Source organism: Sorex araneus, chromosome 7, assembly GCF_027595985.1.
Source record: "Sorex araneus isolate mSorAra2 chromosome 7, mSorAra2.pri, whole genome shotgun sequence".
Lineage (NCBI taxonomy): Eukaryota > Metazoa > Chordata > Mammalia > Eulipotyphla > Soricidae > Sorex > Sorex araneus.
Window position 1 is genome coordinate 77,364,256 of NC_073308.1, and position 26,075 is coordinate 77,390,330.

Sequence of the window (26,075 nt, forward strand, 5' to 3'; positions counted from 1 at the left end):
ATGAGAGTTCATTTATGTTTCATTCCTTTCCTTCCACTTTCTCAGGGCCTGGTAGCAGTATCTTCACACAACCCAGGAAAGCCCCATCTCTCTGCAGGTCTCTGTCCAGCTCTCTCCCACCCTACAGAACTGTTGTTCTCAAACTCACATCTGAGAGGCAACTGAGAAGAGCCCCACATTGGTTTCATGGGGGTCTAGCACCCAAGTGTTGTGCTAGAGACCTGATCTAGAACTGCCCCATCTCCTGTGAGGCAAGGACAACAAACTAGATGCTTTAGTGTCAAGTGCCAATCTTTTTTTTTTTTCTTTTTGGGTCACACCTGGCAATGCACAGGGGTTACTCCTGGCTCTGCACTCAGGAATTACCCCTGGCGGTGCTCAGGGGACCATATGGGATGCTGGGATTCGAACCCGGGTTGGCCGCGTGCAAGGCAAACGCCCTACCCGCTGTGCTATCACTCCAGCCCCATCAAGTGCCAATCTTCTAGGCCAAAGAACACTTTAGAAATCTTTTCATTTTAGGCAAATCACTATTCCAGAAATAGTCTATTTGACTTGAGATTAATTGACAAGAGAGTCACAACTCCTTTTGATGCTTAGGCTTTTCAGCATATGCATGTAGCTGGCATTTCTGCCCTAGGACCAAAGGCATTGAAGTGAGCACTTCCAGAGCCATGCCCTAGATCACAGGTCACAGAAAGACCTGGCTCAGACAGCCTGGTCTGACTCTACAGCCTCACATGCAGGTGGGGCTGCTGCTGTCCCCCCAGAAGGGCCCTCTCCTGACCCACTGTCCTCACAGTAAACCCTGCCTCTTTTACTGTAGAATGATTATCGGAAGCTCTCCATGCAATGCAAAGACTTTGTAGTGGGTGTGCTGGACCTGTGCCGAGATTCAGAAGAGGTGGAAGCTATTCTGAATGGAGACCTGGAGTCCGCCGAACCTCTGGAACTGCACCGGCATAAAGTCTCTCTCAGTCGTGTCAAGTTGGCCATTAAGTATGAAGTCAAGAAGGTGAGTAATGGAGTTGGAGTGATAGTATAGGAGATAGGGCATTTGCCTTGCACACGGCTGACCCAGGTTCAGTCACCCAGACCCAATATAGTCCCCCAAGCACTACCAGGAGTAATTCCTGAGTGCAGAAGCAGAAGTAATCCCTGAGTATTGCAGGTGTAACCCAAAAAGGAAAAAAAAAAAAAGGTAAGTATTTCCTGCCTCTAGCAGTCCCACAGTCCCAATACCCCTACCCTATATCTCAGAGGTGCCAAAGCCAGCACACCCCCATCTTAGCAGTACACAGTTTTGGGACCTTATTGTTGCTTCAAATAAGTAATGCGTAAAAAGAGCTTTTCCCTTTATGGAAGAGGTTAAGGGAAGAATTTTTTTGAGTCAAATACTTACCTTCAGATCCAGTTTGCTTTTCCACTTTGTAGGAACTTGAATAGGTCCTACTCCTTTACTTTCAGTTTCTCATAGAAAGAGGGTAGTGTCTCTTACATGTCTGGGTCTTTGTGGAATGTCCCTAGATTCAGATGTTTGCAAAAGAATGTTGTACCAAGTTCATTACAGTGTGCTAAGAGCAGCAGCACATGCTCTCTGTTCCCTGAATTGTCAGATTAATCCCTGCAGTAACCCTGAGTTACCCTCCTCACTGGTGAAATAGCTGAGATGAGCCATAGGATCCCACTTTACATGGAAGCCAAGGTTCACCATGCTCTGTGACATTATCTCAGGATACAGCATTAAGCATTCAATCATGCATTTTCAAGAAATAAAAATTATGATTTCCTTTTACTCTGGTTTCTGTGGAACTTTTGAATAATTCATAGAAAATGTAGCTATATTTTACTTGTGTTGTTGTTATTTTTTATTTGTTTGGGGGCCACACTCAGTTGTTCTTAGGGCCTCCTCATGGCTCTGTACTTAGGGATCAGTCTGGGCAAGGCTTGGGGGACCATATGGGGAACCAGGGCTTAAATCCAGGCTGACCTCATGCAAGGGAAGTGTTTTTCCTACTGTACTATTATTATGGTCCCATATTTCATGGTTGTTTAAAAAATGGAAATATCATTTTGGGTCAGTGATGTAGTTCAGTGGTAGATCACTTGCCTTAGATGTGTGAAGCTGTGTTAGGCTCTGAGTTTGATTCTCCAGGACCATGTGGTCCTCCAGGCACTGAAGAAGGGACCCCGGTGCACTGCCAGGTGTCAGCCAGAAACAACCCTCCAAAACTCAGTTATCTAGATTCCAGTAGCTTATGTGCACTAGATGACGAGTATTATAAGAGAACTTGACCAGCCTTATAGAAGAAAGCTGTTATCAGGAATGGAGCCAGTTTTGTCAATGGGTCCATCCAGGTCTGTCATCTCTCTGCAGTGTGGCAAGAGTCTTAAGAGGTCAGACCAGGGTTATGGTTGTAGATCAAGGTAAGAAGGACTGCTTCTTAGGTATGGGAGGGTTGACAAGCTAATGCACATGCAGTGACATGCAGAGGTTAGTACTTGGTGGTATTCAAGTATTTGGAGCGACACTTCTACATTATAGAATTCCCTCCTGGGATGAGTCCTGACAAGTCCACCCAACAGCTGCTGCATGTTTGTTATAGTTGTTCACTACACAGTGCTGGTCGTTAGTGGCAGACTATCGCCAGTTCAAACACAAAGTGCTGCAGTGACACCAGAGGCTCATGGCCCTCAGGAGGGTTGGATTAATAAACTTATCCAAGCTGTGCGTACAGAAATCTCACTAGAACCAGGTCCAGAACTGACCTGGTGAGAGAGCTTTATAGCCCCAGTAGAGAGTTCTCTCCCCAGCACATGCTGGATAGAAAGGTTTGCTTGAGTCCTGTCTGTGGTATGTGGGCCTTTCACACATCAAGCTTACACTAGTCTCCTTCAGTGGAACCAAGGGCAAGAAGACAAACTGGTGGCCAGTCATGCTGAGGAATATGTGTGTGAATGTGTACATGTTTGTCATGTTTGTATTTGTGTGTATGCATGCCTGTGCATGGTGGAGTGTGTGTGGTTGTAAGCCTGTATATACATTGTACTTGTGTGGGGTGCATTGTGTCAGTCTGTCATTGTGCACATGTGTAAATATGTATGACTGTGTACATGTGTGTTGTATATGTGTGAATTATGGGCTATCTGTGTATACAGTTGGAGAGTTTAATGTGCATTTTTATGATTGTGTGCCAGTGTATGGAAGTTTATGTATATGCAGCCAGGAGTTCATGTGTATCTGCATACATGCGTATGCATATGAGTCTGAGAATCTGTGTATGTGTATTTGTGCATGCATGTGCACACAAATGTGCAGAGAGTGTGGAGAACTTCCACATATAGTGTTCCTCCCTGCGTTAATCACATGTCTTCCCTCTGCTTTGTCCAACCATGAATGTAAAGATTCTTATAAATATTGAAGTAGAAGAACTTTTCAAGGAATTGTCTATTCCAGACTGCCCTCCTCTCATAGTATTCTTCCTATTTGGGGTTTTTTTAGATAGGAAGGGAAGATCATTTTGAACAAGATTGTCATGAAACTGATTTTAGAAAACTCTTGACACTGGTTCACAGTTTTTGCAATGTGCATAGCCCTCCAGTCCCTGAGAGAATTGATTTCTGTTGTCACTGGCTCTTTGTTTTGCCTTGAAAGGGTCATCTTAGTAGACACAGCTCCACTACAAAGGAGCTGCTTTTCACCAAGCTGTCTTGTTCATTTAAATGCAGTGATGTGTAGGTAACAGTGTGTGTGTTGTCACTACCTGTAAATGTGCTCTCAGCCAATTACCAGGAAACAAAAAATGTATGTTTGGAACTGAAATGAAATTTTAAATGGTGCAAGTCTTTATTTGTAGTGTGCCATGAAAGGAGAATTAAAGTCTATGACTTGGAATTTTTGCTCAGTGAATGTGTGTGAGAACTGTAATCTTGAATGACTCTACACCCCAGCTCCCCTTTCCTTCTCCACTCCCCCTCAGCCATAGCAGAGGAAGAGTTTCCAACCTCCCGTGACATCGTCTCCACCATCACACTTCTCACTCCACTTGGTAGTACCAGATGTAACCTTGTCACATGGCACCCAGGCACTCTGCAGCTTTGGGGAAGTTATTGCTTGCTTGTTGGGGATTGTTTCTCCTATTGGTGTAACAAACTAGTATTTATTCAGATCAGCTTACAACCTGCTAAGAAAGTAAGTTTAATATGGTAGTCAGAGCGTAGAGAGGTTCAGGAATTTTTTCTCTCTCCTCAGCACTTCTGCCCACCCCCAGCCATCTGTTTCTATTCCCTGAGCCAGTGGCTTCTGTGCAGGCTCAGAGTTTAAAGCCACACATTCCTGAGGAATCCACTGGTAGTTTGGCCCATCCAGAGACTCTGTGGCACTTAATCAGAAAATGAAAATATTATAGACCTTGGTAGGAGATATCCAAACATGAATTAACATTTATGTCAAAAGGAGTATCTGAGGGCTGGAGCGATAGCACAGCAGGTAGGGCATTTGCTTTGCATGCAGCCGACCCAGGTTCGATTCCCAGCATCCCATATGGTTTCTCAAGCACCGCCAGGCATAATTCCTGAGTGCATGAGCTAGGAGTAACCCCTGTGCATCACCGGGTGTGACCCAAAGAGAAAAAAAAGAGTGTCCAATATAAAGCAAAGATATAACTGGGCAAAAATATGAACAATTTGAGTACATACAGCTTAAGATCTCTGTCAGAAAGGTCATGAACAAAGGGTGAATGGGAATATTTTTCTCACTGATGACTTACAAAGGATAATATTCTTTTATTTTAGTTTTAGTTTTTATTTTTGTTTTTCAGTTTGGGGGCCACAACCGGCATGCTCAGGGATCACTCCTGGCAGGACTCAGGGAACTATATATAGTACTTGGGGGTCGAACCAGGTCCCAGGTACAAGGCAGATACCCTGTTCCCTGACCTATCTCTCCAGTATTGACACTCCTAACCCATCGGATGCCTGGAGTTCTGTCCCTCCTGGTAAGCCATGCCTATTGTAGAAAAGTCCTTAACAAAAATAAAAGAAAAAAGATCCTGACAATGAATCTGGAAAACCAGGCACTTGATAAAGCCCATTCCCTGCTCATTTCCTCCCAGATAGACTCATATGAGCCCAGGAAGATCACCTGAGGTGGGGACATGCAGCATATGGACACAACATATGCCTGCTGTGTGCAGAGGGGTGCAGAGATAGCCCAGGGCTGAGAACTCAGGCAGAGGCTCTGGGGGCAGAGGCTCTGGGGGCTCAGCCAGGGCTGTGCTCGGGAAGTGAGTATGCAGAATTGCACCCCGTGAGTCATAAAGCATGTATCTTGTCAGCTGTTGGTTTAGAGCTCACAGTGCAGAGAAGTTTGAAAAGAAGACAAATGGTCTAGTGGCCTCACTGCTTTCCTTTGAATTGCTGGTGCTGTGGTACCAGTACATTATTAAGGCAGCCGGTGTACTACATAGGCATGTCCCCATGAAGGCCATTCTTGCAAATGTAGCCTTGATGAAAAAGCTGGGTCCTATGAATGTTCTAACGTATAACATTATTTTGGATGAGGCAGAGAGATAATGCATAGGGTATTATCGGGCATATTTGGAACTTGCATGAGGCCAACCAGAGTTCGATCCCTGACATTCACAAGCACCACGAGGAGTAATTTCTGAGTGCAGAGCCAGGAGTAACCCCTGAGCCTCACTGAGTGGTCCTCCCCACAGAAAAAATTATCTTAGGGTCAGAGAGATAGTACAACATGTAGGGCACTTGCTTTGTACGTGACTGACCAGAGTTTGATTCAGCATATAGTCCCTGAACACCACCAGCATTGATCCTTGAGCACAGAGCAATGACTAAGCCTTGAGCAACACCAAGTGTGCCCCCTGCAAATAAAACAAAATAAAAAGTTGAAAAGTATCTCGTTTCCCACAAATTTCCCTGATTGGGAGAACTCAGTTTATAATCTCTTAGACTATTACAGTCTACCAGGATTTGAAAGACAATTGTTCTTGATGCTGTAGTAGTTTTTGTTCCAGTGAAAGACTGAAATTTTTCATGGTTGGTACTGTATCTTTAAATCAGAAAATGGTAAATGTAGTGCTTTCAGTGTGCTGGTCCATTGAAGCTGGGAACAATATCCACGTATCATCCAACTCTCCTCAGCTGTTGTGACTGGAGGAGATTTTTGGGAGGTGTAAAGCCTAAGAGATAAAGGTCACAACCTTATTTTGAAGTAATTGAAAGGAGAAAAACTCATTTCCTGAAGAGTTTAGCTTTTTTGACCTAACTTACTACTTTTGTATTGGCCCATTTTCCCCCCACCCAGTGTTTCTTAGGTGCTTGTTTTATCACTTTAAATAATGTAAAGAAATATTCATTTGTGCTTTTTAAAATATATTAAATGAAAACAACAATAGCCACAGAGTCAGTTAAGAGCTAGAATCAGTAGCACGACAAAAACAAGGACTGGGGTTTCAAGACAATCTCTTATTTTCATACTAACAACTCCCCAGAAAAGCAGACCCTGCAAAGACCAAAAACTTACACTCACATCAGGGTTCTTCAGTGCTAATGCTACTGACTGTGGCAGCACAGGGACCCCGCCACATCTACTGCTGGCTCACCATGCTCCCAGCAGAGCCTTGCTGCCGGGTCTCTAGGAAAGGCTGAGGGTATTCAAAGAGTGAGAATGTGAAGGAGTGAATGGATAATAGAGGAGATAGACTTTTAGGAACTGTTCAGGGGACAAGGGTTTTAACACAGATGGTAGGGAGTTAAAGCAAGAAGGAAATTTCCACAGACTTCATGGGCAGAAGTGGAAGTCTGCAGACATTCCCAGTAAGAAACCTAGGAGGTTATCTCATGGACTCAGGAATCTTCAACCTGGATTATAGTCACACGTTTTATCCTGAGTCCCCGTCATAACTGCATTGATCTTGAAATGCCATTTCAAAACTAAGACCCTTGGAAGAGTCACAGAATCCTGTTTTGGAGGTTTGGTATGTGTGTAGTACCCTGCAAGGGTTTCCATGATTAAAGTGGAAATGTGTGTATGTGTGTAGTAACCTGCAAGGATTTCCATGGTTAAAGAGAAAAGGACTCAAGAAGATAAAAAATATGTTTTACCCAAGGAAATGAACAAGTGAGAAAAGATAGCATCTTCTTTTTCATACTCAGACTCTCTCAAGCCCTCCTAGTGCGTCTGATTAAAATGAATTCCATTAAGAATTTCAACCCTGGGGCTGGAGCAATAGCACAGCGGGTAGGGCATTTGCCTTGCATGCAGCCAACCCAGGTTCGATTCCCAGCATCCCATATGGTCCCCTGAGCACCGCCAGGAGTAATTCCTGAGTGTAGAGCCAGGAGTAACCCTGTGCATTGCTGTGTATGACCCAAAAAGAAAAAAAAAAAAAAAGAAGAATTTCAACCCTGAGATTTGTTAACATGTTCTCATCCTGTGGTTTGGTGGTTGTCAGGCTATCCTCTTGCTCATGGGCAAGAGAGCAGATTTGGGGGAGACTGTAGCCCTCTGCCTCCCTGGGCATGGGTTTGGTTTTGGTTTCTGGTTCTTTTATAATCAGAGTCGATGGGGCACTACACTGGTAGGTGGGAACTGTTTATCTCCTTACAGGCAAACTGTCAGAGAAAGCCCAGTCCCTAGGGGTTGCCAGATCCCTTGGAGGCCCTAACTATAATGACTGGAGATGTCCCTGGACATATAATCCCCTCTGCCTACAGAGACATAAGTGTGTCACTGGTTTTTTCTAATAGCTTCATTCTTTTTCATCCTGCTGGTTAGGACACAACAAGACCTTAATCCTTGTGTGACTAAACACCTTTCCCCCATAATTTAGGGAAATAAATAATTTCACACCAGCATGATCATGACAGTTAAATGTCATGAATTGTTGGGAAGGTGCATGAGTGTCTTCAGGTTGGGAACTACCCTGGGGAATGTGAATTAAGAGTTGCAGAAGCCCACCTCCTTCTCTCTCTCTCTCTTTCTCTCTCTCTCCTCCCACAGTTTGTGGCCCACCCCAACTGCCAGCAGCAGCTCCTGACCATCTGGTATGAGAATCTCTCAGGCCTGCGGGAACAGACGGTGGCCATCAAGTGTCTGGTGGTGCTAGTTGTGGCATTGGGCCTTCCGTTCCTGGCCATCGGCTACTGGATCGCTCCGTGTAGCAGGGTACGGCTTTCCTGCCACCTTTGCTCTGCCTTTTCCTGCCACTTACTTTATCCTCTCTGGGAAGGAAATGGGAAAAGCTTCCTACTTAGAACCTTGCCAGTTTTGCCTGAATGTTGATGACCTGAATTCTGCTTTTTAACAACTAGATCAGTTCAAAGAAGGATGAAAGCAGCTTTGGTGCCAGAGGGAGAGTTGCACTGCCAGGCATGTGAATCTCAGGCTGTGCAGAGGGAGTGCTGCCTAAGACAGCCCCACTTGTGCTGACTCTAAAAGAGGGTCCCAAGGCTGGGGTGGAGGCAGAGGGCAGCTCTGCAGTGAAGGTGCAAAGCAGCAGAGAAGAGGTTCCCTGAGTTGTCAGTTCCAGCAGGGTCTGAGGATGATTTGTCTAGCTTCCCATGCCCAGCACTGGATTCTTGACAGTTGGGGCTGGTGGGGTTGAAATGCTTCATCTTGTCCCCTTCTGCCCTCCCTAGTCTTCTGGTATGGAGTGGATTAAGTTGGGCTGGGGGCTCTACCCAGGATGCATATGGTAGTTGTACTCACAGTCCATTTGGAGCATCAGTTGCTCTGTGATTTTTGATCCCTCCTTGCTCTGTGAACCGGCTCTTGTTTATGATAGGGTTAGCAATGGCCCAAGTCCTGCTTGATGTCATCTGGTCCACTGGAATTCAGAGTAGCCCCTGCAGTAAAAGCTGTGTCCAGGCAGACAAGCTGCTTTCTCCTCATGTGTTTAAAACTTTAATAACCAACCTCTCAGAACTCAGTCTTGGTAGCTCCTGAGAAATGTCTGTGCTGCAGATAGTTTATACTCGCTTCAGCTCCCTGCAGCTATAAGTCCTCCAGAGCTCTGTGTACCGCTAGCCCTACTCTGTGTCCATGCTGGAAAATGTGATGTGTGCACCCTGTGCCATCCTGAAACCCAGATGTTCTCTGGTCCTCAGCACACACGGCTACCTGAAGTCAGCCCTTGAATGCAGCCTTTGGCACGTTTTTGGGTCATAGACAGAGTGTGAAAGGAGGAATGCTCTGATCAACCTTGGCCCCAGACTGTAGAGAGGGGAAGTAAAGGAAGAGGGAAGGGGAGAGGGAGAAGAGAGATGAGAAGCAGCAGGGCCAGGATAGGGGAGCCCAATATTCAAACCAGAGTCAACAACACTGATATCAAGAGGCCCTCATTTTAACAACCCAACCTAGAAAGGTGCCTGCCGAGGGCAGGCTGGTGGAGATACAGGAGAGAACCTAAGAACATTGGTAGAGGGAAGTTGGCACTGGTGAGTGGGGCTGGTGCTGCAATATTAAATGCCCAAAACTCAACTATGAATAACTTTGTAAACCACAGTCCTTTAATTGAAATGAAAAAAAAAAAAACCAGAGGCTCTGAGGGTGTAGAACAGAGTGCTTTTGGGATCATTTCTATCAGGCACACCCAGTTTCTAAGCTGTGGAAGGACCAGAGGAATAGTTTTTCTTTTCTCTAGAACATGGAGCTTCTACAGACACAGAATTTCAAAGGAGTCACTCTACAACATTTATAAATTGAACTTTAGAAAGGCTCTTGTACTATTTTCATGATTTTCCATACTCAGAGATCACTTCAAGTTGACCTATTTAAATTTAAAAAATAATTTATTAAACAAGCATCCACTGGTCCCTTCTCTGCTGGGTTAGCAACTCCCACCCTCTTTCTCTCTAGGGACCTCAGATCCATGATCAAAATTCACTTCTCTATTTGTTTTGTCTGCTTAGCTTGTTTTGTCTCCTTGTATCGGACATATGAATAAGATTGTCCAATGACTGCTTTCCCCCTTCTCAATTATTTCACTTAGAGTTGCCATCTAGAGAACCTTCTATTTTGGTGCAAATGATAAAAATTCATCTTTTTAAAATTGATTTTTATTTTTTAATCACCATAAATGACAGAGTTAGAAAAGTTATTCATTAAGTTTTAAGCATATAGTGTTCCAATACAAATCCCTTCACCAGTGTCCACTTACTTCCACTAAAACTTTTATCTTATAACTGAATACTTTTCCATTGCGTACATTAGACAAATGTTTAGCCACTCTCTTATCAGTTCTTCTATGTACATAGAGTTTAATTTTTACATGTCTTTCTCTTCATTATGATAGCAACAGATAAAATATCTGTCTTTATTCTACTTTCTGCCTTTAAAAAATCATATACAGTGCAACTTGATTTTAGGATGTTTAGAAATGTGAATTAAAATTTACCTTGCTGTAGTAAGTATTTTTTAATCTTCAAAGGCTTTTTGGTGTGCTACAAACTCATCATAAGGGGCCTGGGTGATAGCACAGTGGGTAGGGTGTTTGCCTTGCATGCAGCCAACCTGGGTTCGATTCCCATCATCCCATATGGTCCCCTGAGCACCACCAGGAGTAACTCCTGAATTCAGAGTCAGGAGTAACCCCTGTGCATTGACGGGTGTGACCTAAAAAGAAAAAAAAAAAGACCATGATAAGATTTTAATATAAATCAATAGAGAATTTCATGTTATGAAATTGGAGTTTTTTCGTTTCTAAAATTCCTGGAATTGAATAGTCTTTTATATAAAAATAAGATAAACAGTCTATGCCTTATGATTATTAGAAATGCATCTGTGAGTCCTATGATATCCCATGACAAACTGTTCAGGAACAAATTTGAAAGCTTTTGGAGGAAGCACACCCTGAAACCAAGAGTCCCTTTATGATGCATTGCTCTCCCTGGATAGAAGCAGGGAGAACAATGCCATTTTCCCTCCTGTGTGTTCGCTTTCATGTGCTGAGGAAGATTTTCTGCAATTAGTTTTCTGTTTGTGTTGTCACAGCTGGGAAAGATTCTGCGCAGCCCATTCATGAAGTTTGTGGCTCATGCTGCATCTTTCATCATCTTCTTGGGCCTGCTGGTGTTCAATGCCTCTGATCGATTTGAGGGCATTACGACATTGCCCAATATGACCGTTGTGGATTACCCTAAACAGATCTTCAGGGTGAAAACCACCCAGTTCACCTGGACGGAAATGCTCATCATGGTCTGGGTTCTGGGTAAGCCTTGCTCCAAGTTCTATTAAAATAATGCTACAGAACTCTGTGGTTTTCCACTTGAAGTATTGCTATACTTGGTATAGCATCATTGCCATCACAAGACTAGCAATATTTGACAGTTTGAAAGTGCTCAAGTATATTCCTTCACAGTGATAACTACTTTTTTGGTAACAGGAGCCCAATTATAGATAAACTTTAATCATTGAACAAATATAAGTTTTCAATATAGCTTCCCATAATGGTCAAATATTTCACTGAATATATGTCATATATATATTTCCCTCTATGATTTGTTGCCTACTGTCTATATATATACCTTTTGGAGAGCCTGGCAAGCTATCGAGAGTATCCCACCTGCATGGCAGAGCCTGGTAAGCTCCCTGTGGCGTATTCCATATGCCAAAAACAGTAACAATAACAGGTCTCATTCCCTTAACCCTGGAAGAGCCTCCAGTCGTTGGGAAAGTCGAGTAAGGAGAGGCTGCTAAAATCTCAGGGCTGGGACATATGGAGATGTTACTGGCACCCGCTTGAGTAAATCGATGAACAATGGGATGACAGTTATACAGTGATTTCACTGAAAACTTGTGAAACAATCCCATGGCTACTACCTGATGATTAAGGAACATTTATATTGGTTTAGTTTTAGAGTTTGAGAACACTTTCCATTTTCAGAGTGTTCCTCCCCCTCACAACAACCCCATTTGGGTTTTGTTATTTACTTTGGAGCTACACCCAGCAATTCTTAGGGCTGACTCCTGGATCTGTGGTCCTGAACCACTCATGTGGGGCTCAGTGAACCTTGCAGAGATGGAACCTGGGTTGCTTGCATGTACAAAAAACACCCTATCTGCTGTCCTATCTCTCTGTCCCCACAGAAGTCCATTTTGAACTGGCTCTCTCAAAGTCAGATTTATTATCAGTGTGAGAAAAATAGCTAGAGCCCTATTGATTTAGCATTTATCTATTGATCATGAATGCAGATCGTTTGTATGTTCTCTCAGCTCGACCCTATTTGCTTCTTAGTGCTTCTTAGAGTCTTCTCCATTTACCCACTGACCCTCTGAGCCCAGTTTGGGTCAAGTTGTCATTTTATGAATGTACTCTGCACTATTTTAGTTCTTTTCACAAGCTATAGTCTTGCCCCTGTGTTGTTTGGCATTTTCACTTTCAACTGGGGTTCCTTGCCAAGAGAAGCCGGGTTGGGGAGTGAAAGTTAAAGGAGTCTGGAATGGTTTTTGTTGTGATGGGCTTTGTGTCCCCGGGAATCCTGATGGTGTGAGGACTCAGGCTGTGACCAGAGCCCTTGGTGGGGTTGCCTTGTGCCGTGGTACCTTTTATTCTGCCCTGGGCAGAGCCGGCCACACATCTCTGAATTCAGATGGGGCTGCCATGGGGGCCCCCTAGGGTCTTGCTGAGATTGGGCCAAAGATGGAGGGACACTAACCTGTGGCTGGTATGGCAGGGATGATGTGGTCTGAGTGCAAGGAGCTCTGGCTGGAGGGGCCACGGGAATATATCCTGCAGTTGTGGAACGTGCTGGACTTCGGGATGCTCTCCATCTTCATCGCTGCCTTCACGGCCAGGTTCCTCGCTTTCCTTCAGGCTACCAAGGCACAGCAGTATGTGGACAGTTTTGTCCAGGAGAGCGACCTCAGTGAAGTCACGCTCCCACCAGAAATCCAGTATTTTACGTATGGTGAGTTGTTAACACAAGGCCTCAGGTGAGGGGAGGAGGGTCAGGAAAGGGTTAGATCTGGCTTCCTGGGGGAGGTGTGTTGACAGTGACAGCACAATTGCAGGCGCTTTAGCCTACTGGGCTGGTTCATACCAAGGCTGTTACTCCCCATCGCTGTGTCCCTTGGTTCCAGTTAATCTGTGCCTCAGAGGTCACATTGATGAGAAGAAGGTATGGCAAGTGAAAAACATTATCATTCCTTGTATTCTTGGGGTATGAAGGTGTCAGAATGAGGGGTAAGATGTGTCCCTGAGAGTAAGTGCTCAGGAGTGACTGCAAATGTTCTCAATGCATCCATCTTCTGGGAGTGTTCCCATCACCCAGGAAGCCAGAGTTTTCGAGAATGCCCATGACAAAGCTTTCTATTTGAGCTAAGTGACCTTGAGGGGCTTAAGTGTCCTCATATAGAATCAGCCTTACAGTGTTTGCCCCAGTCATATTTATATCTTCCAGAAACTAGTGCTGTCGCTCAGAGTCACACTGACAGCACTCCTGTGATTCAGTAACACCCTCACTTCCCCTGAGATGACATTTTGCTTGTTTAATCTATCAGATGAACGAATTTCCCCATGACATATGGAAAGCAAATCTTGTAACAACAAGTTCCAGGGAGCAAAATAGCTGGTCATTGAATCCAGTCACTGTGGACACTGTTCTGCTAACCCCTGCTCCTCACAAGGCACCTTCTCCTTTGGATCTGCACTTTATTATGCCTCTGCTCCATATGAACTTGGCTCATTATCTCAGTGAATATGTTCCCCACATTGAAGGAGTTTATGTGTGTGGCATTCTTGGTCCTGGTTTTGCATAAAGAACAATGCCTTCAGTTCATCAGATGTAGAGTTGTTTCAACTCCCCACCCCTCCACCCCCAACAGAGCCTATTTAGATGCTGTTTTGCATTATGAGATATGAACAGAAAGCCTATCTTCAACTTCTTTCACTTCTCTTCTAGCCAGAGACAAATGGCTCCCCTCAGACCCTCAGATCATATCTGAAGGCCTCTATGCCATCGCAGTTGTGCTCAGCTTCTCTCGGATCGCCTACATCCTCCCTGCCAATGAGAGCTTTGGACCCTTACAGATCTCTCTTGGGAGAACCGTGAAGGACATATTCAAGTTCATGGTCCTCTTCATCATGGTGTTTCTTGCCTTTATGATCGGCATGTTCATCCTTTATTCTTACTACCTTGGGGCTAAAGTTAATGCTGCTTTTACCACGTAAGTAAAGCATCTTATTAAAGAAATGTGGTGAAGAAACATTCTCACAAGTCTAGAAGCAAAGGAAAATTTCAGTGATTGTAATAAATATGTTTTCCAAAGCTGAAAAAAATCAGTGTCTGGTGTGATTAATCTGAAGACTCCTGTGAGCTCAGTATTTGGCCACAGAACAGAGCAGAATTTAGAAAAATCCTAGATAAGATGAGCTATTTTAAGAGCATTAGGAAACAAATTTTTAATAATAGACACCTCTTGTATTATGTATAACATTAAATTTAGCTTCATAAAGTTTTAGCCATTACTACTATTTCATAAAAGAATTTTCATCTTTAATGTCTCACTGGCCAGTCCAGGGAATTGAGTAAGAAGGAACAATAACTACGTGTTTTACAGCCTGTGCTAGTATATGTCCCATCTTGCTATTGCTCATTCTGTTTTTTTGCCCCAGAGACTCCCTTCCAGGAAGCTGGACACAATTCCTTGGTCTTGGGTCCTTTCATTCCCAGCCCATCCACCAGATATCCAGACTGAGAGCCTTTTCCTGTGCTTCCTTCTCAGGAAAAGGGTTTCCCAGAGGGGATCCTGACCTCAGCAGTCCTTCTGTGCCTCTGAGCCTCACTGTAGACAAACTCCTGTGTCCCATGGACTCAAGTGGGCTTAACCTCCAGGTTGCTAAAATTATTTCTTTCTGATGGATCCTATGGGGCAGGTCTTGGTAGTAGCAGAACTGGAACTCTATTTTGGTTGAAAAGCTCTAATATGCTGTCCCATAGGACTGCTCAAGAAGCCACTAAGCTCTTAGTGTCCCCTTATTTCCTGAGGGAGGGGAGAGAGACAGAAAAACAAGCAGCCCTGGTGGGATGTAGCCTGTGCTTGGAGCCCTGGCCCCAGGCTCAATACTGTACATTTCTCAGTACTGAGTCCCTCACTTTTAAAATAATATGAGGCAAAATACAACTCAAAGCTGTGGGGATCCCATATGGCAGACTGTGGAGCCGCTTACCCATAGCCAGAGCACAGACTCTTCAGGTCCTTTCTCTCCTCTGCCCCCTCAGCCCCTTCAGGTCCTTTCTCTCCTCTGCCCCCTCAGCCCCTTCAGGTCCTTTCTCTCCTCTGCCCCCTCAGCCCCTTCAGGTCCTTTCTCTCCTCTGCCCCCTCAGCCCCTTCAGGTCCTTTCTCTCCTCTGCCCCCTCAGCCCCTTCAGGTCCTTTCTCTCCTCTGCCCCCTCAGCCCCTTCAGGTCCTTTCTCTCCTCTGCCCCCTCAGCCCCTTCAGGTCCTTTCTCTTCTTTATCCCTTTCCTCACACTCTCACTCCAGTCCGGTCAAAGGGTGAGCTTGGGGACTGGAAGGTCAAAAGAACTAGAGGAAGGACACAGAATGTGTGATGTGGTTACATTAGTAGTATCAATAAAATGGTTCTAGTTTTCCTTAGTCCCCATTTAGCCTTTATGCTCTGGCATCAAACAGTGAAATGTTTCAAAACACAAAGAACTAATAGGAACCTTTCATCCAACACTCTTTCCCCAGAAAGCAGCACGATTTCTAGGACATAGTAGTGCTCTTCGATGTTTGTTTAGTAAATTAATATACAAATCAGCACTTAAGCCTATAAGCCTATAGAATTGTTATTTAGAATCTATCATAATAAATCAAAAATGTATTTCTTGCATAAGTTTTTTTTTAGAAAAAATACATTCAGAGTATTCTTTGCAATGGAATTTTTCATGTGTAATTATTTGATTGAAGGATTACCTTTCCATGCACAGACCAGTGATTGCCGTTTGGCTGTATGATAGAGCCATCCAGGCCAGTTAGCTGTGGTCACTCAACGACTCGAAAGCAGGTGATTCATTTGATGAGGGCCTTTGTGGGCCCTCTTCTAAGGTGGATGAGTCAGAGAATAGATGATAGATTTGGGGGAAAGACAGGCATCTCTCTCTTCCTCAGTTCTAGCGAAGCATAACTTTCTGTAGCTAATACAGCCTGAGGACACACCACAGTGAAGAGGCACTGGATGAACATCCTGCCACCTCCCTCCACCCTAGGCTTTCAGGATTCTCTGGATTCTCTGAATTGTGCATAAAGAACTGAATAGGGCCAGAAAGACAGTACAGTGAGTAGGGTGCCAACCCAGATTCTACCCCCAGCACCTCATATGGTCCGCTAGCCCCACCAGGAGTGACCCTTCAGTATAGCACCAGGAGAAAGCCCCAAACCAACCAAAGGAACAAAGAAGAAAGGCAGCACTAGTGTGCCCCTCTCTTTCCCTTGTGGGAGATTGCTCCCCTTTTGTCTGCCTCCCTCTGGAAAGAGTCTCATGATTTGTGTGTTGGGAACCCCATCACACCTCTTTTCTGGAGTGATCCCCACAGGGTTCCTGGTGCATTGTTTCTTTTCTACCATGCTCTATTCCAAAAACCTGATTTAAATCTCTGTACCACCTAAAAAAGCCACACTCCAAACTCCCATTGCTCTAGACCTCAGATCAAGGCATGGTGGTGCAACCTCAGTTTCACTTAATGTTTCCTCCTGAAATTGAGAGGGTGTTTATTAACTCTGATAGTGAGATGATCCTAAGTGTGAGGGTTATTATGATGGCATTCTACACTCGTGCAGTTTTCCATGCCTATCTTGCTTTTACCGTTGACTTCTGCATACTGAAACCTGTTTGTTTACTCACTTCTTTCAACAGTGTAGAAGAAAGTTTCAAGACGCTGTTTTGGTCAATATTTGGATTGTCTGAAGTCACGTCTGTTGTGCTCAAATATGACCACAAATTCATTGAGAATATCGGCTACGTCCTCTATGGCATTTACAATGTCACCATGGTGGTGGTGCTACTCAACATGCTGATCGCCATGATTAACAGCTCCTACCAGGAGATTGAGGTGAGCCACGCTCTAGGTGCCTGCCCTCACCCGCCGTGCTGCACACACAGCAGCAGCTCCATACCAGGGGGCTCTGCTGAAGACAGAGGAGTGACCCAGAGTGCAGCACACGGTCCAGCTGGGGAACAGAGGGAGGCCCAGGAGGCCCAGGTGCTCTACATGGAACAGTGTCTGTGGGAGCCTGGCAGGGCCCCACAGGAAACCCCTCAGCTGTCCTGTCTTTGCCTGGCTGTGCTGCTGAACCTATGAAACAAGTGGCTAGAGGAGAGACTGACCATAGGGAAGTTCTCTCTCAGTGGTCAGTGGCCTGTCTCGGAGAGGATTAGTAGGTGTCTGCCAAGCACTGTAACCAAGCATGTAATCTAAAGTCATGGTTATTGGTATTCTAGAAACCACAATGTCTCCTGTTTTAGATGGAATGTACTTTGATGTCTTCCCTCATGGTCATTTGAGCTTCCTCCAGGTTACTGACCAGTGACTCTCGATGCTGTACTCTTAGTGGAACCCACATCCTGTACATTTTAGAGGAAGCTGTGCTCCCATAGTAGTTAGTTCCCCAGTGAAAATAGTGGGGCCACACACCTGAGCATGGGTCCTTTATTGAATCACCATGAGATACAGTTACAAAGCTTTCATGATTGCATTTTAGTCGTACAATGATTGAACGCCCATCCCTCCACCACTGTGCATTATCCACACCAATGTCCCCAGTATCCCTCTTCTGTGCCCACTCCACCCCTCCCCCTGCCTCTGTGGTATGCACTTTCCTTTTTACTCTCTCTACCTTGGGCTTTATGGTTTGCAATGCAGATACTAAGAGGCCTTTATGTTTGGTCCTTTGACTACTTTCAGCACACATTTCCTGTTCCAAGCGGTCCCTCCAACCATCATTGTCTTAATTATCTCTTCTCTATTCCAGCTGCCTCCTCTCCCTGCTCATAAATCAGGCTTCCAACCATAGAGCAGTGTTCCTGGTCCTTTTCTCTACTATCTTAGTGTCATACTATGTTATTTTATATTCCACAAATGAGTGCTATCATTCTATGTCTGTCCCTCTCTTTCTGACTCATTTCACTCAGCATGATACTCTCCATGTCCATCCACTAATAAGCAAATTTCATGACTTCATCTTTCCTAACAGCTGCATAGTATTCTTTTTTTTTTAATTTATTTATTTTTAATTAGAGAATCACCGTGAGGGTACAGTTACAGATCTATACACTTTTGTGCTTATACTTCCCTCATACAAAGTTCGGGAACCCATCCCTTCACCAGTGCCCATTCTCCACCACCCGTAAATCCAGCGTCCCTCCCACCCTCCCCAATCCCATCTCCCCCCCACCCCACCCTGCCACTGTGGCAGGGCATTCCCTTCTGTTCTCTCTCTCTAATTAGCTGTTGTGGTTTGCAATAAAGGTGTTGAGTGGCCGCTGTGCTCAGTCTCTAGCCCTCATTCAGCCCGCAACTCCCCTCCCCCACATGGTCTTCGACTACAATATAGTTGGTGATCCCTTCTCTGAGTTGCCCTTTCCCCAGAACGTGAGGCCAGCCTCGAAGCCATGGAGTCAACCTCCTGGTACTTATTTCTACAGTTCTTGGGTGTTAGTCTCCCACTCTGTTATTCTATATACCATAGATGAGTGCAATCTTTCTATGTCTGTCTCTCTCTTTCTGACTCATTTCACTCAGCATGAAACTTTTCATGCCCATCCACTTAACTACAAAATTCTTGACCTCCTTTTTTTTTTTTTTAAATTTATTTATTTTTAATTAGAGAATCACCGTGAGGGTACAGTTACAGATTTATACACTTTTGTGCTTATACTTCCCTCATACAAAGTTTGGGAACCCATCCCTTCACCAGTGCCCATTCTCCACCACCCGTAAACCCAGTGTCCCTCCCACCCTCCCCAATCCCATCTCCCCCCTACCCCACCCTGCCACTGTGGCAAGGCATTCCCTTCTGTTTTCTCTCTCTAATTAGCTGTTGTGGTTTGCAATAAAGGTGTTGAGTGGCCGCTGTGCTCAGTCTCTAGCCCTCATTCAGCCCGCAACTCCCTTCCCACACATGGCCTTCGACTACAATGTAGTTGGTGATCCCTTCTCTGAGTTGACCTTTCCCCGGAACGTGAGGCCAGCCTCGAAGCCATGGAGTCAACCTCCTGGTACTTATTTCTACAGTTCTTGGGTGTTAGTCTCCCACTCTGTTATTCTATATACCATAGATGAGTGCAATCTTTCTATGTCTGTCTCTCTCTTTCTGACTCATTTCACTCAGCATGAAACTTTTCATGCCCATCCACTTGACTACAAAATTCTTGACCTCCTTTTTTCTAACAGCTGCATAGTATTCCATTGTATAGATGTACCAAAGTTTCCTCAACCAGTCATCCGTTCTGGGGCATTCGGGTTTTTTCCAGATTCTGGCTATTGTAAACAGTGCTGCGATGAACATACATGTGCAGATGTTGTTTCGATTGTACTTTTTTGCCTCTCTGGGATATATTCCCAGCAGTGGTATTGCTGGGTCAAATGGGAACTCAACCTCTCCAATTTTTTGAGAGTCGTCCAAATTGTTTTCCAGAAGGGCTGAACCAGTCGGCATTCCCACCAGCAGTGAAGAAGGGTCCCTTTCTCCCCACATCCTCTCCAACAGCGATTGCTTTTGTTCTTTTGGATGTGTGCTAGTCTCTGTGGTGTGAGGTGGTATCTCATGGTTGTTTTGATCTGCATCTCTCTGATGATTAGTGATGTAGAATAGAGCACTTTTTCATGTGCCTTTTGGCCATTCGTATTTCTTCCTTGGTAAAGTTTCTGTTCATTTCTTCGCCCCATTTTTTGATGGGGTTGGATGTTTTCTTCTTGTAGAGTTCAACCAGCGCTTTATATACCATTGATATCAACCCCTTATCTGATGGGTATTGTGTAAATATCCTTTCCCATTCTGTGGATAGTCTTTGTATTCTGGTCACTGTATCTTTTGCGGTGCAGAAGCTTTTTAGTTTAATGTAGTCCCATTTGTAGCTGCATAGTATTCTACTGTGTAGATGTGCCAAAGTTTCTTCAACCAGTTGTCTGTTCTTGGGCACTCAGGTTGTTTCCAGATTCTGGCTATTGTCAACAGTACTGCAATAAACATACAGGTGCAGATGTCATTTCTACTGAGCATAGGTCCTTTACCTTTGGTTCTCTCAGTTATTCTAGTTGTTAGGGACAGGACAGCTGTGCTGTCACTCCCACGACACCCTGATGACACAGGTGAGTGTGAAGGCTTTGTGACAGGAAGAAACCCCAAGCCATACTTCATCTGCGAGTCATTTTCCCTGAGCCTTTGGCATGTTCCCAGGAAAGTCTCCCTGCTGAGGAAGACGTAGAGGACATGTGTCTGGACAGGCAGATGGCCAAGGGAGGAGCGGGAGACTTTCCATCCTGCCTGAGTTTTCTCTGTGTTTGTTCAGTTTGGGATGAAAGGTAGAAGTTCTGGTTAAAAATGGTGCTGGCACAACTGGACAACCACATGCAAAAAAATGGGTTTAGACCTTGACCTGACACCATGCACAAAAGTCAGATCAAAATGGATTAAAGACCTCAACATTAGACCACAAGCCATAAGGTACATTGAAGACAAGGTCGGCAAAACCCTCCACGATATTGATGATAAAGGTATCTTCAAAGGTGACACGGAACTAAGCAATCTAGTAAAAACAGAGATCAACAGATGGGACTACATTAAACTAAAAAGCTTCTGCACCGCAAAAGATACAGTGACCAGAATACAAAGACTATCCACAGAATGGGAAAGGATATTTACACAATACCCATCAGATAAGGGGTTGATATCAATGGTATATAAAGCGCTGGTTGAACTCTACAAGAAGAAAACATCCAACCCCATCAAAAAATGGGGCGAAGAAATGAACAGAAACTTTACCAAGGAAGAAATACGAATGGCCAAAAGGCACATGAAAAAGTGCTCTATTCTACATCACTAATCATCAGAGAGATGCAGATCAAAACAACCATGAGATACCACCTCACACCACAGAGACTAGCACACATCCAAAAGAACAAAAGCAATCGCTGTTGGAGAGGATGTGGGGAGAAAGGGACCCTTCTTCACTGCTGGTGGGAATGCCGACTGGTTCAGCCCTTCTGGAAAACAATATGGACGACTCTCAAAAAATTGGAGAGGTTGAGCTCCCATTTGACCCAGCAATACCACTGCTGGGAATATATCCCAGAGAGGCAAAAAAGTACAATCGAAACAACATCTGCACATGTATGTTCATCGCAGCACTGTTTACAATAGCCAGAATCTGGAAAAAACCCGAATGCCCCAGAACGGATGACTGGTTGAGGAAACTTTGGTACATCTATACAATGGAATACTATGCAGCTGTTAGAAAAAAGGAGGTCAAGAATTTTGTAGTCAAGTGGATGGGCATGAAAAGTTTCATGCTGAGTGAAATGAGTCAGAAAGAGAGAGACAGACATAGAAAGATTGCACTCATCTATGGTATATAGAATAACAGAGTGGGAGACTAACACCCAAGAACTGTAGAAATAAGTACCAGGAGGTTGACTCCATGGCTTCGAGGCTGGCCTCACGTTCTGGGGAAAGGGCAACTCAGAGAAGGGATCACCAACTATATTGTAGTCGAAGGCCATGTGTGGGAAGGGAGTTGCGGGCTGAATGAGGGCTAGAGACTGAGCACAGCGGCCACTCAACACCTTTATTGCGGGCCGTAGAAGCTAAATAGAGAGAGAGAACAGAAGGGAATGCCCTGCCACAGTGGCAGGGTGGGGTGGGGGGGAGATGGGATTGGGGAGGGTGGGAGGGACGCTGGATTTACGGGTGGTGGAGAATGGGCACTGGTGAAGGGATGGGTTCCTGAACTTTGTATGAGGGAAGTATAAGCACAAAAGTGTATAAATCTGTAACTGTACCCTCACGGTGATTCTCTAATTAAAAATAAATAAATTTAAAAAAAAAGAAGTTCTGGTTAAATTTTAGAGGCTTCAGGAAGAGGAAGTTTTGTTATTTAACTTTTATAATGTCTTGTTTTGTTATTTAATGTTGTTATTTGGGGATCATAAGCAATACTAAGAACATTATGTATTCCAGTGGAAATAATATACAGATAAATGTATATAAGCCACCTGTCTGTTTCAAAGGCATAACTTTAGTTTGTTGTAAGACCCTGTGGGAACAGTTACCTGACTACTAAGATTTGAAGGTTTGGGGTTTTGAGGTGCCAGGGATTGAACCTAGGGCCTCACACTTGTAAGACATGCACTGTATCCCTCAGTAAGCCACAGTCTTAGCCCTGGAATGATTAGATCTGTAATGGGCTCCTAAATGTCCCTTCTCTTCTTCTGAGCAGGATGACAGTGACGTGGAATGGAAGTTTGCACGCTCCAAACTCTGGCTGTCTTATTTTGATGATGGAAAGACATTGCCTCCACCATTTAGCCTAGTTCCTAGTCCAAAGTCATTTGTGTATTTTGTCATGAGGATCATTAACTTCTCCAAATGCAGAAGGAGAAGGTTCCAGAAGGATATAGAAATAGGAATGGGCAACTCAAAGTCCAGGGTAAGTACTGAAAACTTGCCAAGACCTTAAGATACACAGTCTCTTTCTCCTTGTCACGAGCTGTACTTAGTAGTTTCTGTGTGTGGACTTAGAAGATGTTGAAAGTGACTGTCCATTGTATGGACTTTCCTAGACCTCTAACTTAAGACCTTCAAAAGGCTTTTTTAGAATGTTTCTTGCACCTTTAGAATGTTTCTGGATCTTCTTAATGTTTTAAATCTTTGGTCAAAATTTCATCCTCACTGTCAGATGAAAAGCAAGCTGACAAGAACTATTCTTATTAAAAGTAAACAGAAAAGGAATTGCTTGAAAACACAGTCTACATTTCTCAGCTACTATTATGAAGCTACAGTTTCAGTCTCACATTTTCCTCTGTCTGCAGAACCCACAACTCTAGTCTTATTAGTAGAAATGCTTTATGAGGCTAAATAATTTAATCTTATTGGCACAGACCTAAATACATCCTCAATTACTACAATAATACCCTTTTTTTTTGTGAACAATCAGGAATTATTTACCCTTGAGTTATCCCAGCTGAGTCATACTAGGGTGTTTGAAATAATGAGTTTCATCTAAGCACATTATTATCATGAGTATTCAGAGATAGACTTGGTATAGGACACAGAAAAATGTGGGAATAATGGTAAAGACTACGGAGGGAGGCAGGTATAAGCAAACATGAGAGGGTGAAATATCTCTTAGGCCTACCATGATAAATGTTCCAGGAACACGTAGGTGGCAACATTGGCTCTCAGAGGCTGAGGTGAATCCATTATTTTTGGTTGAAGCTAAAGAAAAAGACCAACTTTATGCTTTTTATTTCTCACTTTTAAGAATGAACATGCAGGGGCTGGAGCGATAGCACAGCGGGTAGGGCGTTTGCCTTGCACGCGGTCGACCCGGGTTCTAATCCCAGCGTCCCATATGGTCCCCTGAGCACCGCCAGGGGTAATTCCTGAGTGAAGAGCCAGGAGTAACCCCTGTGCATCGCCGGGTGTGACCCAAAAACCAAAAAAAAAAAAAAAAAAAAAAAGAATGAACATGCATTTCAAAGTTTGGTGGTGCACTCAGGAAGGGTCTTTTGCCCTCTGATTTGCCTGACTGGCAGGCCTGAGGCCCTGTGACTAGAAAGCAGTGATGACCATGACTGCTAATGATTTCAGTTGACCTCTCAGGTGTGCGCAGTGAGGAGCTGTGTGATGCAGGAAGCTGAGACATGGCACTCGGGCCTCATTCACAGCTGGCATGGGCTAGTCACTCCAGCATGCTAAGCTTTAACATTCTCATGGGAAGGGAGAACATTGCAGGGATGTGGTGAGCATAGTGGATCCCAGAGCTGCAGCATCCCCCTCCCCCATCTCATCACAATTCACAGAATGCCCTGCAACACATGTGAGTCCTGTGCACAGCTGTGTGGTAAATGGTGTCACTCTGTTCCATAAATAAGGCTGCCCCGGCACTGGAGGAATTCAATGGTGCCTGGATCTCTGAGGGTGTCTGTACCTGCAGCCCTCAGCAGCTGTGCCCCCCCCCACCTCCAGCTGCCTTGGTGATGAGGCTATCCTCTAACTATTCTGTGGGTAATGCCCACTGCTGCTGCAATGACTGTTTGGAAGCCTCTGTGATCTTGGGATTTACTGCAGCTGCTTACTACCAAGGCCTGGTCTAGCTTGGGACCTGAAGCTCTGCAGCCAGTGCTTATGCTGCTTCTCGAAGGCAGCAGACAGCTCTCAGAGTGGAGGGTCCGAGTCAGGCAGAGGGGCTCTGAGGCCCCACCAAGGACCCACAGTTGCACCCGGGAGCGGTTGCTGGGAGGCAGTCCACTACTGCACCATTGGCAGGAATAAGAGCTTGTCTCAGAGAGGAAACAGAGGACTGCACTCTGCCCCACAGGAGCCCTGGTCTGACTTACAGCCTAGTCTCTCTTCTGTGTTCATAGTCCCAGAGACTGTTTGTATACAGTCTAGTATAGCTCTGGAGATGCTGTACAGAGGGCAGGAAGGAATCTTAAATCTTGGCTAAATACAGCTGAGGGCAGTCAGATGCTGACCCCCAGTGGCAGTGGGAGAATTCTCTTATTAGCAGTTTGCTCAGCTGGACCTCTTAGCCTTCCCTCACTGTCATGGGGATCCTTCCAGGTTATGGGGAAGTGGAGGAGGGCAGAGGAGGGACTAGGACAGGACCTTCTTTGGGGCACATGTACATGGAGCAGCTTTCACATACGTGAGTATTGTGTCCACCCAGTAGGGTCTGTAGTCATGATTTCTCCTGGCTTTCTGTTCTTGCAGGCACTCAAGTTAAACCTTAAGAGTGGGGGGAAAACATGTACCCCAATTTTCTCTGAAGGTGTGAATCTTGTATCAAATCAGAGTATTTGGGAAGATGTTCTAGGGCCACAGAATACAAGATGTGCCTCTTGAACACGGTGCTTCAGGTGTGTGGGGGTTCAGACATGGAGCAGGTAGAGCAGCTTCTGTACACCCAGCCTACAAGGTGCCAAGAGTGCATCTCAGTAAAGTCAGCAAAGTCCCCCAGACCATGATGTTTAGTATGAGCCCAATTTTTAAATACATTTTTCAAGAGCCAGGAATGTATCACAATGGTGGGGCCTTGAATGTATGAGGACCTGGGTTCGATCCCCAGCGTTGACCCCACTGGACGTAGACCTCCTATCCCCCACCAAGATATTGAATTTTAGCTTATCAGTTATATAGGTACCTTTGCCAATATTTTGATAAGTTGGAAAACTGTCCCTCATATTTTTACCTTTGGAGATATAATGGATCACTTACAAATCAGTTATCAACAAAATGTGCCTCAGAAATACTGACTCTGGGGGCTGGAGTCAATACAGTGGCTGGGGAATTTGCTTTGCTTGTGGCTGACCTACCTATGTTTGATCACCAGTACCCCATATGGTCCACCAAGCCCTACCAGGAGTGGTCCGTGGGTGCAGAGCCAGGAGTAAACCCTGTGCACAACCAGGTGTAGCCTAAAAGAAAAAAAAAATAAAAGAAATATTCAATTCAGGAAGATTATCAAGAAGAATTAAGTACTCAATCAGGCAATGTATCTGATTTCCAAATGATTGTATTCTATTTTACCAAGTTAATTGTATTCCTTCCTAGTTGAACCTCGTCACTCAGTCTAATTCGAGAGTTTTTGAATCACACAGTTTTAACAGCATCCTCAATCAACCAACACGTTATCAGGTAAGCATGAGACATTATCTTCCTATCTGTAACTCCACACATGTATGTGGGCAAGTGTGCGTTCACATATGTGCCCACACATCTGTGAGGATTATAGTCTTTGGAGGAAATATGAAGGTAAAACAGATTCACTACTGTGTTCCTTAGAAGGGTTTTAGAAATCAGAGTCTCTCCTCCATTTTCCAGTTGTGGA

General features: G+C 44.6%; 1 protein-coding gene across 1 annotated transcript in view; it reads left to right on the plus strand.

Moving 5' to 3' along the window:
• TRPC3 (transient receptor potential cation channel subfamily C member 3) overlaps positions 1-26,075 on the plus strand; it is a 72,732-nt gene that overhangs the window by 29,847 nt on the left and 16,810 nt on the right. The window contains exons 3-10 of the mRNA XM_055144266.1: positions 827-1,015; positions 8,024-8,188; positions 11,015-11,231; positions 12,697-12,930; positions 13,924-14,188; positions 16,881-17,076; positions 22,461-22,670; positions 25,799-25,882. Of these exons, the coding sequence (XP_055000241.1) occupies positions 827-1,015; positions 8,024-8,188; positions 11,015-11,231; positions 12,697-12,930; positions 13,924-14,188; positions 16,881-17,076; positions 22,461-22,670; positions 25,799-25,882 (1,560 nt within the window). The remainder of the gene's footprint in view (positions 1-826; positions 1,016-8,023; positions 8,189-11,014; positions 11,232-12,696; positions 12,931-13,923; positions 14,189-16,880; positions 17,077-22,460; positions 22,671-25,798; positions 25,883-26,075) is intronic.